This window comes from Capra hircus, chromosome 12 (genome assembly GCF_001704415.2).
Source record: "Capra hircus breed San Clemente chromosome 12, ASM170441v1, whole genome shotgun sequence".
NCBI classification, from domain to species: domain Eukaryota; kingdom Metazoa; phylum Chordata; class Mammalia; order Artiodactyla; family Bovidae; genus Capra; species Capra hircus.
In genome coordinates, this window is record NC_030819.1 from 84290575 (window position 1) to 84310085 (window position 19511).

The 19511-nt window shown below is 39.5% G+C and overlaps 1 protein-coding gene across 3 annotated transcripts in view; it reads right to left on the bottom strand.

Moving 5' to 3' along the window:
• The window catches only part of DIAPH3 (diaphanous related formin 3), a 582111-nt gene that overhangs the window by 491918 nt on the left and 70682 nt on the right, over positions 1 to 19511 (bottom strand). For all 3 annotated transcript variants that reach the window (XM_018056821.1, XM_018056820.1, XM_018056822.1), the window contains one exon: positions 12624 to 12728. In XM_018056821.1, coding sequence (XP_017912310.1) covers positions 12624 to 12728 — 105 coding nt within the window. The remainder of the gene's footprint in view (positions 1 to 12623; positions 12729 to 19511) is intronic.

Below are 19511 nucleotides of genomic sequence, written 5' to 3' on the forward strand. Positions count from 1 at the left end.
CAGGTATATGTATAAGGGGTCACACGTCACTTTTTACAGTGCTGAACCATCTTAAAGCACAAGGTGACAGAAACTCTCAGATGCCTATGAACTCCATTTACATGGAGTACATCACTATAATTTTTAAAATGCATTCATATTCAAATCTGAGAAACATGATTCTGAGCTCATCAGGCCTGCTTAATTGCACCAACATCTGCAATCAATTTAAATTCTTTAAGATAGTCTTTCAGCACTTGAAGTGATTTCATGCTGAGATAGATTTAACACACTCACTAATTTATAGACACACACAAGCAGATGAGACCTGTTTTTCCAGGGTGGGGTAGAGTACTGAAGGGCAGTCTGAATTTCCCAATGATCAATGGGATATAAATCACAATGCATTCTGCATAACTTATTTAAATTATATTACATGATAGTTAAGTCGCTTGGTCAGTCGTGTCTAACTCTTTGCGACCCCATGGACCAGGCTCCTCCATCCATGGGATTCTCCAGGCAAGAATACTGGAGTGGGTTACCATTTCATTCTCCAGGGGATCTTCCCAACCCAGGGATCAAACCCAGGTCTCCCGCATTGCAGGCAGATGCTTTAACCTCTGAGCCAATATAGCACTGCACAAACATAATACAGAAATTAAGAATAATATAGAAATTAAGCTAGTGCTTTATTTAATTATACTTGAAGGTCATGGACCATTAAAAGGTTTGATGACAGTTTATGAATGAAATAAGCAGCAAAACCTAGTGATAGGAAAATGTCATGTATTAATATATCATTTTCTCCCCTGAAAGTCAAGACTGGGTAGGGCAAGCAAGAGGAAGAATACTAACAATTCAGAAACGGCTTTTAACCGAAGACATAAACTGACCTAAAATAAGGAAAAGAACACAAGACTCAAAATCAGAAGACTAGAGGATCTGGGCAGGTGACAGCAACAGTTTTTGGATCTCCACAGAAAAACAAACAAAACAACTAAATAGCAAAACTTAACAACACTGATCAATAAGGTATCTCCATGACCCTCAAAATCCAATCATTTGGAGAGAAACCACTTAACAGTCACAAAATCTGCACAGCATCAAGGTCTGATGTAAAGAAGCAGAGAAAGCAACAAGACATCTGAAGATGTGAAAACATATCAGAAACAGCCCAGAGCTATTCTTAAACAGCGTGAGAACAGCAGCTGGAACCAGGAGGGGTGTGGCCCACCCGAGCTCTGGGTGCAGGCCAGAGGCAGGAAGACCTGCAGACCCTGGAGCCACCGGTGTCCCATGAGGACACTGTCCCAGCACTGCGGTCAGGGCTCCTTCCAGGATCCCTGCTGTGCAGAGAGTGCTGAGAGGGAGACCAGCAGAGGGCTGAGCAACCCTACCGACAACAAAACACAACCGGAAACACGGCAAACTGCGACTCACCATTTCAAAATGAACTAAGAGAGATTAATATATATATGTTAAAAATAAATGAGACAAACACCTAAAGCAGAATTATTAGGTTGATGCAAAAGTAAGTGTGGTTTTGCATTGCTGAACTTTGTCATTTGATATTAGAATACATTCTTAAATAAATGTAGGTACACAACATTTTAATGTACATTTCTCACTCTATGTTTTTTGCTAATGACTAATATTATTTGCTATATAGGTTATATTTATTTTCAGTTCAGTTCAGTCACTCAGTCGTGTCCAACTCTTTGCAATTCCATGGACTGCAGCATGCCAGGCTTCCCTGACCATCACCAGATGCTGGAGCTTGCTCAAACTCATGTCCATCAAGTTGGTGATGCATCTAACCATCTCATCTCTGTTGTCCCCTTCTCCTCCTGCCTTCAATCTTTCCCAGCACCAGGGTCTTTTCAAATGAGTCAGCTCTTCGCGTCAGGTGGCCACAGTACTGGAGTTTCAACTTCAGAATCAGTCCTTCCAATGAATATTCAGGACTGATTTCCTTTAGGATGGACTGGTTGGATCTCCTTGCAGTCCAAGGGACTCTCAAGAGTCTTCTCCAACACCACAGTTCAAAAGCATCAATTCTTCAGCGCTCAGCCTTCTTTACAGTCCAACTCTCACATCCATACATGACTACTGAAAAAACCATAGGTTTGAGTAGATGGAGCTTTGTTGGCAAAGTAATGTCTCTGCTTTTTAATATGCTGTCTAGCTTGGTCATAACTTTCCTTCCAAGGAGTAAGCATATTTTAATTTTGTGGCTGCAATCACCATCTGCAGTGATTTTGGAGCCCAGAAAAATAAAGTCAGCCACTGTTTCCACTGTTTCCCCATCTATTTGCCACGGAATGATGAGACCAGATGCCATGATCTTAGTTTTCTGAATGCTGAGCTTTAAGCCAACTTTTTCACTCTCCTCTTTCACTTTCATCAAGAGGCTCTTTAGTTCTTCTTCACATATTTATTTTAGACTATGGATATTATATAACTTCCCTGGTGGCTCAGACGGTAAAGCGTCTATCTACAATGCGGGAGACCCAAGTTCGATCCCTGGGTCGGGAAAAGTAAATTCAGCAATTTTCTTATTCAATTTCAAAATGGGTCATAAAACAGCAGAGACGATTCACAACATCAACAACACATCTGGCCTAGAAATTACTAATGCATGTACATTGCAGGGGGCGTTCAAGAAGTTTTGTGAAGGAGATGATAGCCTTGACGATGAGGGGCAGAGCAGTCCGCCACTGGAGTTTGACGACAACCGAGAGCAATCACTGAGGTTGATCCTCTACAGTCACACAAGAAGTTGTCAAAGAACTCAGTGCTGACCAATGTCATTCGGCCTTTGAAGCCAATTGGGAGGTGAAAAAGCTTGTAAGTCGATTTCTCATGAGCTGACCAAATATCAAAACATAAAAAATAAGTCTGTTGTTCTGAAGTGTCATGTTCTCTTATTCTATGCAACAACAACAAAACATTTCTCAAGCAGATTGTGACATGCAACAAAAGGTGGATTTTATACGACAACCAGAGACAACCAGCTCAGTGGTTGGACTGAGAAGGAGCTCCAAAGCACTTCCCAAAGCCACATTTGACCAAGAAAAGGTCATGGTCACTGTTTGGTGGTCCGCTGCCCGTCTGATCCACTACAACTTTCTGAATTGCAGTGAAACGATCATACCTGAGAAGTATGCTCAGCAAATCAAAAAGACGCATTGAAAACTCCAACACCTGCAGCCAACACTGGCCACCAGAGAGGGCCCAGTTCTCTCCCACGACAACGTGCGACAGCACGTGACACAGCCAACCAGCGCACCGGGTTGTGAGGTTCTGCCTCGTCCACTGTGCTCACCTGACCCCTCTCGCCCATCGGCTACCTCTTCGCCAACCATCGCAACAACTGTTTGCAGGGAAAACGCTTCCACAAGCAGCAGAAGCAGAAAATGCTTTCCAGGAAGTCACTGAATTCCAAAGCATGGATATTTTTTGCTAGGACTAGACACTTATTCTTTTTTGGCAAAAAATGTGTTGATTGTAATGGTTCCTATTTTGATTAATAGAGATGTGTTTGAGCCTAGTTATAATGATTTAAAATTCAGGATCCAAAACTGCTATTACTTTTGTACCAATCTAATACTAAATGCTAAAAGATTATAAACTGTAATGGCTATATGATCCATGTAAATATAATATAACAACAAAAACAGTTGGAGATGTGGACAGCAAATGTAAAAGAAAAAACTTTTAAACACATTCACATATATTTTTTTCCTCTGCTGTCTCTCCACTGAAAAGGCCTACAAACCGTAATTAACCCACTAGCAATAAGTATCCTTGACAACCAGACTGTTCTTGAAGAATTATTTCCCACCAAAAGAAATGACCGATTCCAGGTCTGGTATGGGAAAAGAGGGGAGTGCAGGTCATCTTATCTTACCAGATAGAAATAAAACTATGTAAAACAGCAGGGTCACTCCAAAATGACTAGAGGCCAGCTGGACAAGATCCCACTGGTTGAAGATAGGACAATTTGAGCTTCATTAATAATAATACTAAAAACAAAGGATCACCTTTTTTATAGGATGATAGGGAACCAATTCAGTTCCTTGAAAGCTGGCAAAAAGAATCAAGGATTTATCCTAAGTTTCCTATATCACACAGTAATCAGTATTTGAGAGAAAATGCCTCTTTATAAATATATTCCAACTAATAAATGAAATCAAAATTACAGAACCATAAACTGTATATGAAGTAACCTCTGATACAGAACATACTTCTACGATCCTACCAAAGGGATCAAACCTGAGTCTGATCTAGCCTCTGAACTAGCTGCCATTTTGCAGGAAATAAAAAGGAAAGAGAAAGAGAGAAACATTAATGTCACCAAGAGGATGCAATCAGTAAAATCCAGACTGCCTTAGATAAAATAAACGGATGGAAAGGAACTTGAATATTAAAACACTGTTAAAGATATTTCAAATATCAAAACATAAGCAACAACAAAAGGTGTCTGGTAATACAATTTTCAGTGATAAAATTAAAGAAAATCAAGGAAATAATTCCCATAAAAGTCAAGGTAGTGATTTACGAATGAAAAAGCAAAGTTTGACAGGGTATATGATGGAGTTTCTAAGATGGCTGCCAAGGTTCTGTTTATTGATATTGCAATATTCTTATAAATCATTAAGCTACATATTTATCAGTGTTTTCTGTAACTGTTTTACTTTACAATAATAAGGTTTAGAAAATCAGAAACCCTAGTTTCTAGTCCTAGTTACTATTTGGAGGTTCTCACATACTTCATTTGCAAAATGTTGAAATGCTCTAAGATAATTTCAGACCTAATATAAGTAAAAGACCACCTGAGTAAATTAAAAAATCTCTACCATATGAAAGAGAATAACAAAACCATCCTTAACAAAAACAGCAAAATTATTTTTAACTCACTGATCAATGCAATACTGTTTTCCCAAAGGCTACCAAAAAAAAAAAAAAGACTAGTTTCACAGTAATTATATACTAGCAGTAGACAAAACCTTCCCTGGTGGCTCTAGTGGTAAAGAACCTGCCTGCCAATACAGGAGGCATAAGAGATGTGGATTCGACCCCTGGGTGAGGAAGATCCCCTGGAAGAGGAAATGGCCACCCACTCCAGTATTCCTGCCTGGAGAATCCCACGGACAGAGGAGCCTGGCGGGCTACAGACCAGGGGGTCGCAAAGAGTCAGACACAACTGAAGCAACTTAGCACACATGCATGCAGACGAAAAGACAGTCTAAATTCACTTCTGGACAATTTCATGCCTCACAGAATCCCAAGGACAGAACACTGTGCCAGTGAGGAAATGGCAGTGTTTCAGGGAAGCACAGAATTGGGAAGGAATGCCTTCTGTACACAAGATGGTCAACCCACTACGGAGTTTTAAGCATGGATAGGATTTACTCTCTTTAGGAGTAAGTAAGAACTGAAAGTATGTCTAGTAAGTATTAATACAAACCAAAACTAAGAGGAGTTTAAATTTATTGCCACCACTGAAACTTGAAAACCAGGTACACCCTCTCCCTCCTTGCTGGGCATCTTTTTCCAAAAAAAGACCAAGTTTTTCCATCTGTTATAGTAGATAACCTTCCCCTACTTTGATGATTTTTCACAATAGCCCAAGTGTCAGAGAATTTCTTTGTAGTTACAGCATGCCTTTGAACATTCATTTTCACTTACACACAGGCAAAATAGCCCACAACCCACAGCTGCTTAATAACAGCTTCATGAGTAAATGTTCACCATGCTCAGCCTTTCAATCCTATTAACTTCTAGTCTTTGGCTGAACTAAGGTTGCATGAAGACACCTAGTGACAAGGTTCACCCTGTCCAGTCCAGTAGTTCTCACCCTCGACTGTACTCTGGAATCACCAGGAGAGCATTACTAAACACTGGTCCCTAGGTCCCACCTGACTTGATTGAAAATGACAGAACCCAGACATCAAGATTTTTAAAGCTCCCCAAATGACTCTAATGGATATCAAGGTTGAGCACCACTACTCCTCAAATCAGAGAAGGCAATGGCACCCCACTCCCATACTCTTGCCTGGAAAATCCCATGGATGGAGAAGCCTGGTGAGCTGCAGTCCATGGGGTCACTGAAAGTCAGACATGACTGAGCGACTTCACTTTCACGCACTGGAGAAGGAAATGGCAACCCACTCCAGTGTTGCCTGGAGAATCCCAGGGACGGGGGAGCCTGGTGGGCTGCCGTCTATGGGGTCACACAGAGTCGGACACGACTGAAGTGACTTAGCAGCAGCAGCAGTAGCAGCTCCTCAAATAAAATTCTGTTCAATTCTTTATTATAGATTGTTTGTTATTTCCACTGACATACTTTTCCCTCTCATTCACTGAAAAACAATCGTACATACACAGCATTTTTCTCAATTTTTCACTTATTCTTTAGAACCGTTGCTGCTTTCAGAAAGTCCATTCCATACAGATACCTGCTCTTCCCTTTCATCTACATCATTATCACAGGCCTCTTCTTTCTGGCACTTGCAAAGTTTTCACTCCTTTTGCAGTTATCGGACATAAGAATAATTATATTCATAAAATCTAAAAAGTAATCACAAACACAGCAAAATATCATAGATCAAACAACAATTCAATAAGCAAGATGAAAACAATCTCAGATGACCTCTAATGGCACAACTGGTAAAAGCACCACTGACCCTGTCAGGCTCTAAAATTCTAGTCAATTTTACCAATAAATAACAGTGCTTCTGTATCTGATGAATCTTTTTTAAAGTCCTATAATAAAAGAAAAAAATGTCTTAACTAACAGTAAGATTTTTAAAAAACCAAAAATATACAATTCTAGTTTGAATCCAATATAATTTCTTCCTATTAAAAAAGAAAAGATCACCGTCATATTCATCTCCTGCCTAAACAAAAACACAATACAGTAACAACAGAGAACACGATATACCACTGGAGCTGCTCCGGACACCTCACAAGAAGCTGGATGAATCTGAGCTGTTGGAAGATAGTTCTAGTTGCACATAAATAAAGCCTGCCCTATAAAGGCACAAATGAAAATGAAAATGCCAGATAGATTAGGAAATACTCTCAACAAGAAATTGGTCCATTGCTCTGAGGCTCTGAAATTTGCTCTCTTCAGCAACCAAGATCTGGAGACAAACAGGCAAAGTATCCCAAGAGCAGTGATGATAAGTGTCTAACACCAAGTACCAGCACACACTTAACCAAGCTTTTATGTTGCAGGGGTGCTTTGATCAAACTCCAAACCTGAAATGTAAGCCAGAAAAGTCCATGCTAACTCTACCAAGAACGTGTAACTAATTATGATTCATCTAAGTTTCTACATTTAAACAACAACAATGACAAAAAGTGAGGAAATAAAAGAGACAACAACTTGATTGATCTATATCTGACAGTTTCCAAAATTAACATATGAAATTGAGCTCTAAAAAATAAAATGCATACTAAAAGGTATGAAAATACCCTCACTGATATTAAATATTAACAAATCAAATCTAAGATTTTCTACCTAGAGAAAAAGCACACATACAAATGAGCATACGACTAATATTTCCTCAAAGTAGTTCTTTCCTGATCTGATCAAAATATGCCTGGAACGCTGATAATGCAGAAAACCACGTCCTCCGAGTTTGAGAATATCACATCCTACTGAGCTGTAACAAGTGATAATACCTTTCAAAGAGACTTTTGAACACTACATATACTCACCTATATACATACATACACATATATGAAAGTCTATATAACCCTACATTTAAGAACTCAATGTACACTCAGTCATTTCATCACACTTTTTGAAAAAATTTTGTTAAGAGTCTTCTATGTACCTTTTAAAATTATATTCTTAATAGTTGCCATTTATATTTCTTACTAAAGAAGACTAAAGAAGAAATAATATTCAAGAAAGAATTCAAAGAGTAAAATTAAATGCCATCCAAACTTCTCTAACAGAGGAACACTTGAAGCCACTTGATTCCACTCGACCTGATAACCTAGGAAAAAAAAAACTAAAAACAAAGTCAAAGGAAGCTAGTAAACTTCCAGGCGCATTTATAAAAGAGGGTTTATGCTTCAATCCTTGGATAAAGAAATCAAATAGGAAAAATCAAGACACAAACAGGGAATGAAGAATGGACGCTTTCTTTAGGCACCTTAGCAATGTGAGGTTGGGTCTTTTCATTTCATGAAGCCCACCTACAATGAGCTTGTTCCCTGTAGCAGGGACAGATTCCAAAGACACACAGATGGGAGGGCAGGAGAGGGAGGCCCAGGCTGGGGAGCCTGTAAAAACTTTTGATTCCAAGCTAGCACAGTCCTCAGGGACTAGAAGTATACATTTTGAAGAAAGATTTTTAAAGCATTATATCTACAACCAAAAAAGACTATATGCTGACAGATGTCTGATTGTAGTCTGTATAGAAGTGAACTTGCCTGGACAGTGTCGTCATCTCAGTATATAAAAATTAATTAGGGAAAAAGAAAAAGAAGATGAATGGTCCTTCTTAGAGACACAGTGGTTCTTAAAGACATAATAAAGGTGTTTCACTATATAGGGTAAAACACAATGTCCTTCCAAACTCTTCAAATGTCTCTCCCTCTCTCCCCCGAAACCCCATGTCCCCAGGGCACCAGACGCCCCTCTGCCCTGTCCCTTCTCTCCGGATCCCCTCAATTCCTGCCTCATCCCCACACGACACCCCTCTGCCCCAGCCCTCTTCTCCTGCTGCTGCTGCTACTAAGTCACTTCAGTCGTGTCCGACTCGGTGCAACCCCATAGACGGCAGCCCACCAGGCTCCCCCGTCCCTGGGATCCTCCAGACAAAAACACTGGAGTGGGTTGCCATTTCCTTCTCCAGTGCATGAAGGTGAAAAGTGAAAGTGAAGTCGCTCAGTCGTGTCCAACTCTTAGCGACCCCATGGACTGCAGCCCACCAGGCTCCTCCACCCATGGGATTTTCCAGGCAAGAGTACTGGAGTGGGGTGCCACTGCCTTCTCTGCAAATTACCCTGAAAAAGCCTAAAAGTGGAACAGCAAGTTCTTTCTTCTCAACAGATGGGAAAGAGATTTTTACTAATCCGCTGCAACAGGCTGGGCTTCCCCAGCGGCTCAGCACTAAGAAATCCATCTGCAACACAGAAGACAAACAAACAGGAGATGCCAGTTCGATCCCCAGATCAGGAAGACTCCATGGAGTAGAAAATGGCAAGGGATGTGAGCTCAGTCGTGTCCAACACGTTTTTTTAATATAAATTTATTTATTTTAATTACTCTTTGAGACTTATGGACTGTAGCCCGTCAGGCTCCTCTGTCCATGGAATTTTCCAGGCAAGGCATGCATGCATTCTCCAATAAACTTGCTACTAAGCATCTAAGGCAAGTCATTTACCAAGAAATGGCCACCAAGCCTTGCAGTGACTCCAAAGTTCTTTTAGATTCTTCTTTGGATAGAAAGGAGATCAGTCCTGGGTGTTCTTTGGAAGGAATGATGCTACAGCTGAAACTACAGTACTTTGGCCAGCTCATGCAAAGAGTTGACTCACTGGAAAAGACTCTGATGCTGGGAGGGATTGGGGGCAGGAGGAGAAGGGGACGACAGAGGATGAGATGGCTGGATGGCATCACCAACTCGATGGACGTGAGTTTGAGTCAACTCCAGGAGATGGTGATGGACAGGGAGGCCTGGCGTGCTGCGATTCATGGGGTCGCAGAGTCGGACACGACTAAGCAAATGAACTGAACTGAACTGACTTGGATAGAAAGAGAAATTTCCAGAGGAAATTAAAGAGATAGCCCACATACACAAAAGGACACCTGGATGGCCTACAAGGATGTTTACAGCAGCAAAGCAAAACCCAGCTCCAGGCAGCTTAAATAAGAACAGACACCACCTCACATCACAGCAGAGTCTGGCACAGGCCTGCACCGAGCCAGAGCAGCAGCTCCATGGCATCAGCGGCTGAGCACCGCACACCCGCCCAACCATGACCAGCAGCAGGGAAGGCAGCCTGCCCGCTCTGGTCCAGGGAGAGCGTTCTTAGAAGCCCCGCCAGACCCAGCCATTCGACTGCACAGGCCAAAAGGCCCTAGGAAGTTAGAAACATGAGAGTATGGTATTTTTAGCTTCTAAATATGATATTTGCTTGGTACATTTTAATAATATTTCCTAACTGAAGAAATTCAGTTGTAGTATTCAGCCACTTAAACCGAAACTTGTAAGACCTTGAAAACAATCTAGTTTGATTGATGGCTTTTTTAGTGTTTTTCCCCCCCTATTTTAAAGTCAAGCTGATCTACTTCAGGGCTAATTTAAGGGTTAACATTGCTAAAGCATTATCAAATCATCAACAGTAGGCATCAATATACTATCTTCCAAAAGAGAATATTAATGCTTACCCACAAAAGAGAATCTCAAAGCAAATTCTACGGCTAAAATGGTAACATCTGACACAAACTTCCCACATTCTCCCTAGAACAACCTATCTATGAACTCATTGCCTTTCTCAGAGAAATTTTTTCAGTACTCATTAACCTAAATATACTGGCATAACAAAGTCCACATCCTAGAGTTAATGAATGTTTTTACTTCCATAGCAAAAGTAGATGACTGGTCAGCTTGAACTCTCTACAATGTTAACCATTTGCCAAATTATTCAGAACCCTTCTAGGAGAGTCATGGCCCTTCACACACCAACTAAAAGCTTTAATTATACTTCAGACAGTTAATCTATTTCAATTCTGATAATCTAATTATCTAATTCTGGTAAATAAATTCCAACCGGAGTCCAAAATAATTAGGGGATTAAAGCTTAAAATCAGTGAATGTGAACTGAAACAGATCCACTGTGTAGAAGTTCAAAATATTCTGTTCTATTAAAAAGTTTATCTGAAATTCCAGAATTAAACTGCACTACTATGCCAAGGTTTTCTAAACCAGTTCTAACTAATGTATTATCTCCTGTAATTATATTAAGTGGATTCATGCTTGTTGGATTTAAAATTCTCTAACAGGAGACTCTGCCCCGATGACTCTATAGAAACCAGTTACACCATCCCCACTCCCCCTGCTTTCCCCCCACATCACATTTCACCTCTCATGACACGCTTGTGTGTTTCTGTCATGTGTGTCACATGTTGCTCCACACAACACAATGACACACTATTCTGGTGCTTAATCACTAGGGCTTTAAGTAGTGCCTTACATACAGACACTTAATAAACATGATTAGTGAATGTCTTATAAATGCAGACTAATAGGAAACTTGTATTTCACTAAGGTACATTTACTTGTATTTTTAATTGTGTTTTGTAGTATAATGATTTCAACAGTAAGAATAATAAATCACAAAGAAAAATAAAAAGTAAACAACTGCTACTAACGCCACAAGAGGCAACCACCAGTTAAAAATCTGTTATGTTCTAATCACAGTTAATTCTAACAACAAGCCTATGGTGAAGTTAGTATTATCTCCATCTTATGTAGAAGGAGACCGAGGATCAGAAAAACAAAATTAGATGTCCAAGATCAAACAGAAGATAAATAGTCAGTCTAAAACATAGTCAGTCTAAAGCCCCAATGCTAATCTGTGACGGCTGAGTATTATCACGGAACAAAAGCAATGCACATCTCAGTGGCAGGATGAAGGGCCCATCTACAGAAAGAGAGCTGGGAAAAACACAGTACTGAGTGAATTCCACATCTGAACATCAGGCTGCCAAAAAACGAGACATGCTTAAAAATTAAACATCACTTGAGTCTTTCTTCCAAAAGAAATACCTGAGTCACTGACTGGCCTAAGTAGATAAATGGAGCCACAGTATAAATAACTCATATTCTTGTAAACTGGCCTTAGGTTAAAGTATCCCGTGAAAACAACAGTGTGTTTAGTTATTTTTCTCCAGTCCAGTTCTATTTTATGTTCAGCCAAAAGCATTCTCTACTGTCTTGTTACTGAGCCTTGCTTCCTCATTAGCTTCCACTGTATATTTTTCATCCAATCCATTCAGTCACAGTTCTATGACTGGTCAAGCTCATTTGTTGTTCCATGAAATAAATTCTATGTGCCAGTCATGTTTCTCAGACATTTAGTCATTACTTCCACCCACATACTTTATGTTTCCCTAGAAAAGCAGCAGCCATGTGGAGACTTAATGCTCCTCTCAGTGTCTACATTTACAATTTGTTACAAGCTAATTTTATCCACAGGGAAACTCACATTAAACATATGCCTCTAAGCCACGATTATGCATTCTGAGTTAGGTAGTTAGAGTCAAATCAGTCTCACTCTTCTAAAATACAAATATTATCCTAATTTATAAGTGACATGAGAAATCAATACCCATCTTAATTTACTAACAAGGAAAGATGACCTAAAGTGAGCAGACCAAGCAACCACTGTGTTTCTTAACACTGTGAATGGCTAAAAAATAAAAGTTTAAAAGCTGTAAGGTAAGAAATACTTGTGAATTAAACAAACTCACTATAATACGTGTACCTTTAATTATACATTCAAAAGCTCTCTGATTACAGTTGCCCGCAAACTTAGGTGCTCCATTAGACACACGTATTGTTCACTGTACTAGGACATGTTTCAGCAGTATTTCTCAACTCGACAGCTTTACTTACTGTCTTGGAAGCAGTATTAATGTACTGCATCACCATTTCTTTTTTGATACTTAAGTCCTTTTCCCGCAATGGTGCCTTTTTATCTTCATTTAAATTCATATCTTCCTGGAAAACACAATTAAAAAGCCTTGTTTTAGAATCTAAGTAGAGCAGCAATTCTACATACACAATGAACAGAAAATCAATAATTTGTGACTAAAGCAGCAGTAACTGTTTTGGAATGATTTCCATGTAGCTCTGCCTGGAGGAAAAAAGAAAGAAAGAAAGAAATTTAGCAATACAGAGAAGAGTATTCTAGATCATTTGAGCAGGTAAAATACTTACCAGAAAAACTTTTAAATTTCACAACAGGCTAGTAACATTACACTGACATCATCATAGATAATTAGACAGCTGAAGATTTCTGCCTTCCGTAAATATATTAGGAGTCACAATTTATATATATTTGTGAAATATTATATAAAAATATATAAGCTTTTTTTTACAACAGTTGCACCAAAAGCCATCTTGCACCATTCTGAAAGCACTGTTTCACGTGTCATAAAAAGTAAAAAGTAAATAAGCCAATCCCTTTCCAGATTCTGATAAGCTGCAAGCATATACCAAATACCTAATACTGATCCCAACAAAAGGCAAAGTATTCTACAATTTAAATTGTCACTTCTTTACCCAGCAAAGAAATGAAGTGTTAAGTGCTCAGTTGTGTCTAACTCTGCAACCCCATGGACTGTAGCCTACCAGGCTCCTCTGTCCATGGAATTCTCCAAGAAAGAATACTGCAGTGGGTTGCCATTCCCTTCTCCAAAGGATCTTCCCGACTCAGGGATCAAACCCAGGTCTCCCACATTGCTGGCAGATTATTTATTTACTATTTGAGCTATCCAGGAAACCTATCCCTATCAAAAACATACATTAATTAATTTTGAATATTCTAAATCACATAAAAGTTGCTCTCATGAAAAGAGGTACCACCTAAAAACCTTACATTTCTTAACAGCACCATTCAAAATAAGGGTTTATGTAACCTAGATCCAGCTATAGGTCTAACTGTGACTAAAAAATACAAGTCAAGAATATCCAGATAAAGATATGTAATGCAATCAGAATCTATCAATTAAGCTGCTTAAGAAAAAGGTTATTCTGACAAAGGAAGGGAGGCTGAGGTAAAGAGAAAAGTGGCTGAATGAGAGAGCAGTTCAAATGGACTTCCTTCTGATCTTAGCCTTGGGTCATTTGTGTGCAATGCTAAGACATCTAAATGTATATAAACTCCATATCCACTCAGAACTGGGCCCATAAAAATCAGGGCTTTGGATCACCTATGGAGGCTGAAAGCTAAATTTTTTTCTAAGCTTTGTAAGGGTGCTACAATTCAGACGCTACAGTTTATGCCTTTAGCTGACTCAGGTTTTGGCTACCAAACCTTTGAAGCACTTAAAAGTCAAAATTCCCTTCATTTCACCTTGATATAAAATTTAAGATCTTAGAAGTTGTCGCATTTGAAATTCCAATAAAAGGCAGTAATTAGTAATGTCACTCTTGGCTGTTCAGGTTAGAAACATCCTATTATGTGAATAATTATTTATTTTCTTTTTTCCTCTCTAAGCCAGTGATTTTTCAACAGGCCTTAACACTACTTAGGAAACATTTTGGAAATGTCTCAGGGCATTTCAGCTACCAGCATTTACAAGGGAAAGGTATGCTAGACATTCTGCAACATATGGACTAGTCCTGCACAAGGAATTATCCTGCATCCCACTGAGAGATGCACAAAGAGACAGGGAAAATCACAATTATCTAAGCCTAGACTCTAATTCAGGCTTCCCTGGTGGCTCAGACGGTAAAGCATCTGCCTACAATGCAGGAGACCCGGGTTCGATCCCTGGGTCGGGAAGATCCTCTGGAGAAGGAAATGGCAACCCACTCCAGTACTCTTGCCTGGAATAGACATACAATGGAATTAATAGGTAAGTTGTTACATATTTAATACTTTATATTATGTATCTTTAATATATATTGCATTTTCCAAAAATCCAACTACTGTGCAAATTATAGTTCCAGTTTTCGTTTTAAGCTGCACCATCATTTGTGCTTCATTTCTGAAATTCAGATATCCCAGAACAATACTGCTTGTGGTATCTGAAGCAACAGAACAGAACAATACCTGTATCAACCTACATGGTAGCTGTATTCACAGTGGCATGAGGCAAAGATTCCAGGATGTGACTTTATTGTATCTTTTTGAGTAGTCTATGGCCAATTGTTTACATTATTCCTCGGTGGCTCAGCTACTAAAGAACCCTCCTACTCATGCAGGATACATAGGAGACGCAGCTTTGACACCCTGGTCAGGAAGATCCCCTGGAGAAGGAAACGGCAACCCGCCATTCCAATACTCCATGGAAAATTCCATGGCCAGAGGAGCCTGGTAGGCTACAGTTCATGGGGATCACAGAGTTGGACACAACTGAACACACACACACATACTGTTTTATTACATAGTACAGTAAGGTAATAAATTGATTTTTTAATTATGAATGAAGACAGCTTATATGATCTACTTAAAAAATTTAAGGAAAAGTAGTGAGGAAGTAAAGGAACAATTGTTATAAGAGGTGGGAGTGGGTACATAAGAACATGCGCTTTAAATGATTCACTATGTTTTTTAGTTTCCATCTAATGGCCAAACATGATCCAGCCTCTTTAACCTGCAAATTAAAATACTTAATAGATACAGAAAATTAAAAAACAGAAAGCCCATTACTGTGACTGAAATCAAAACAAAATTGTAAGACAGAGACTTGTAAGAAAGAAAAGGCTACTGCTTTCTTTCGTGAAATGCCTTTTCAAGATGACATGAGCTTATACACAAAAGTTGTATATACGGACTTAAAGGAAGAAACCCAGAAGTGCCATAAATAAATTAAATTATATATACATTAAAAAGCAGCTGCATCTGGGTTCTCACTTGAGCCTGCAATGCAGTGGATAGTAGTAGTCCCTAGATGGAGAGACAAGCTTGACACCACCCAAGTCAGTCAGCCACAGTCTGCAGGAACACAGCTCCCTGAAGCCACAGCTCTGGATTAAGACAGCAGCTGTGAGCCACCAGGAGTCAACATGCACACCCGCGTGTGCCTGTACCAGCCATGCTAAGGGGGTCTTAGAGGGGCAGCAACCGCGTCCAGGACACCATTTGAGTACAACGTACTTAATGTTATAACAAGGTTACTTTCTAAGCAGAACTGAATAATCCTGAGGCCTTCATGTATGGCTGACACAAGCAACATAAACTTCTGCATGTTTACCAATTCTTCCATTCAAACATAGGTCAATACGTCTATATATTGTATGGACACAGAAGGACACCGTAGTTATGGATTTTATAAAAGCCCTAAAAAACAGTTTATTTCCATATATGCAAACATTGATATATAATTCATTAAATACCTATAATAAATAAAATAATGAACAAATGATGTACAAGGTCTGAGGAATACTTTGAATGAGTATTCAAATGGATATAAGATAAATAACTATTTCCTTAATTGGAAAAACCTTATCAGTTGGCTATTTAACAGAATATATCTCATTCAAAAATATTTTTTGAGCAGTCATCATCAAAACTTCAGTTTTGATCAGTCTAAAGAGTAATTATCAGTTTTGTTGCTAAAGTTCTATTAATGCCTTAGTAACATACATTATAAATTAGCACTACCTTCATATACATGTTTAAATACAATCTTTTGCCTGGGGAAATGGGGAGTTGCAGCATCAAAAAGTAATTTTCCTCTAGTTAATTACTTTCTAATTAAAAACTACACCTAAATTGAATCACTGTGCTATTTCACTATGTGAGTCTGACTAGCACCAGGGACAGATTTCAAAAATACAGGGAAAAAATACTGAAGGAAAAAATATTGAGGGGCATGATATAAAATAAGCAGGATTGCTGGAAAGTGTCAAGATCATCAGAGATGAAGAAGTACCACTGATGAGGAGATGAAAAAGACATGGCAAACCAAACACAGGATGGGATGCTGGGCTGGCTCTCAGAAAAGGAAAAGCACTTCAGTGGGAAAACTGCCAACATCTGAATCAAGTCTGTGGTTTAGTAAGAACCAATGATGGTTGGTTAGAAACTAACCAATGATGGTTGGTTAGAAACTAATTAATTAGAAACTAATTAATTTCTTAGTATTAATAATTGCACTAAAGTTATATAAGACGTTGGCATTCGAGGAAGTTGGATGAAGGGTATAAAAGAATCCTCCATACCATTTTTGCAACTCTTTTAAGATTATTTCAAAATAAAGTTCTTAAAAACTAAATTAAAATACTCATAAAAATTCTGCTATATAAAATAACTTGAAAAGAACAAGAAAAATGGAACATCCCACTTTTTTTTAAAATACAGTAATTTGGGGGGAATTCCCTGGCAACCCAGGGGTTAGGACTGTGCACTCTCACTGCCAAGGGCTGGGGTTCAACACCTGGTCAGGGAACTAAGATCCCACAAGCTGCACAGTAAGGCTAAAAACAAACAAAAAATATATATGGCAATTTTTTTTAAGTCCATTAAATAAAAGGAGTACATTTGTAGTGTATTTGGTTACAGTAAATACACACAAACTTGATAGAGGAGAGGGAAGTAAAGAAACAACTATTGACAAATCTGAATCAGACACACGTTAACAGAAGTCCATTAGAAACCTAAAGGTCAGGCATCTTTTGGAACTTTCCAAAACACAAAGTTCAAGTTGTTCACATGTCCTCCCATACCCATTCCAAAGGTGTTCTATGAACCACCCTTCTAATTCACTCTTCTAGCATCCCTTGCTACATCTTTTCACAAGGACCATGTTTCTAATCTTAAACAATGGTTAAATTCAAGCCAGGCACTGTGCTACAACACTCAGAAGCACTATTTGTTTAACACTCAGTAATAACCCTTTGGGTTATGTACTGTCTCTTCTTTACTGATTAGAGAAGTGAGACGGAAGGAAGTTCTGTAAGGTGACCGTAAGCCTTGCAGCACAGCTTTGTGCCTCCATTCTTATCTCCATATTATGTATCTCTACTATCTGCAGCCCCCTTCCTTTGGGGCTAAAGCCATCTCACACCCTTGGGAGCAGATTCCCCCTACTGCCCATGCTGTGACACCCCTCCTGGCTTCCCCACAACCAGCAACGCTCATTTCCACTTTCCTCACCCGTGGTCTTCACGACCACACCGGGGCCTTTTATCTAAAAATGGTCCTACCTCGAGTATCACCATCATCTCCAAGATCCTCCTCTCTGATCACAATCTTCCATCTTTTCACTTCTCCCATTTCCAAGCCAGCTATTTCTCGACCTCAGCGAAACCTCAGTGTTAATACCCACTCCATTATCTCCCAACCAGGCTAACTCTGTGATCCACCTGTTCCTCTAACATTGATGAGAAATCACAGGAATATTTCCTCACATTCCCTAAAGTACTTATTTCAAACTGGCCATTCGCCAGGAGCTATGAAACCATCATGTCTACCTATCATTTTCAGTAAATACATTTAATCTTCTCCAGGAAAAAGAACACACCATCAATTTCCTGTTTGTTCTGTTACCAATTTATTTGCACACTCATTCTCCTGTACCAACTCCTGTATCGATCCAAAGATAATCCCACTCATATATGCTCTGGATCTTCTTTCCTCTCCCCTCCTAAAAGGGCACTGCACATCAATTACCTTGCTTCCACCCCATTTCACTAAATTCTTCTAGCTTGTTGGGTCTCATTATATAAAGATGATAATCCTTAATGGATTAAAAATTAAACAAAAAAGCTTCCCCTCGACCCTAGTTCTCCTTTATATATGCCTTTCTGTTTCCTCCATCACAGATAATTTTTAAAAGATTTTTTTCCTACACTTGCTGTGTCATTCACAATGCATATACTCTTTAGATATCCATCAAATGAGATATCACAAAAACTCCCAAATAGAATTTGCTAAACTACTTTTGGGACAAACATGAAACACAGGTAGTTTTCTGGGAGATGGAGCTGCAGCCAGAGACAATAATCAGAGTCCGAGACTAAAACAGTGATGGAAACGAGGTCCAGCTCCAGAGGCAGGGTCTCCAGGCGGTGGTGCCGGCACGGGCCAAGCTAAAAGTACATCATGTCTTCAGGGAGCACAAGCAGAACCACATGCAGCCACTGACCTAGATCAGCCTACGTGTGGCTGAGCCCTGCAGAGCAGCCCCTGCTTGAGATGGAATGAGGCTGAGACACCGCCGAGACCAAACGGGGTGACTGTGCGGTGCTGCACCCTCTTAGAGGAAAGACGGGGCACACATTTTCCTAACCTGTGCAAGAACACCAAATGGGAAGCTGCGGCCCTCACCTGGAAGCCAGGTCAAAGACATGGAGTCAAGCCAGCAGCTTTTAAGATGCTCCAGAGATCTCTTCCTATGTAGATGGGGCTGGAAGTTCCCACAAACCAGGATAATCCAAGTTTGCTACTATCTTTACATACCTTGACTCCATCCTAGGCTGATAAAACAGTGACACAAAATATACATCTTCCAGATTTTCTTTGGCAAAACTGAGAAAGAGAAAAAGATGTAATCTTAGTACTCACGCCCATACATGCAACTAGTGAGCACCGAGGAGTAATCAAGCAGAGAATTGCAAACAGAGTGTGGACACTTTTTCAACTGAACTACAAACATCAGACTATTTTCATTCATGAATGTAGATTTTACAGGACAGCATGCTCATTAAATTTACATACATCAAGTTGAGTGGGATAGTTAATGCCATGGAGAGTCAAACTAAATTTAAAATGATTGACTATTTGGAGAATTAAGCGAATATACAAGCAGCAAGTTGAAGATGGTCAGGTGC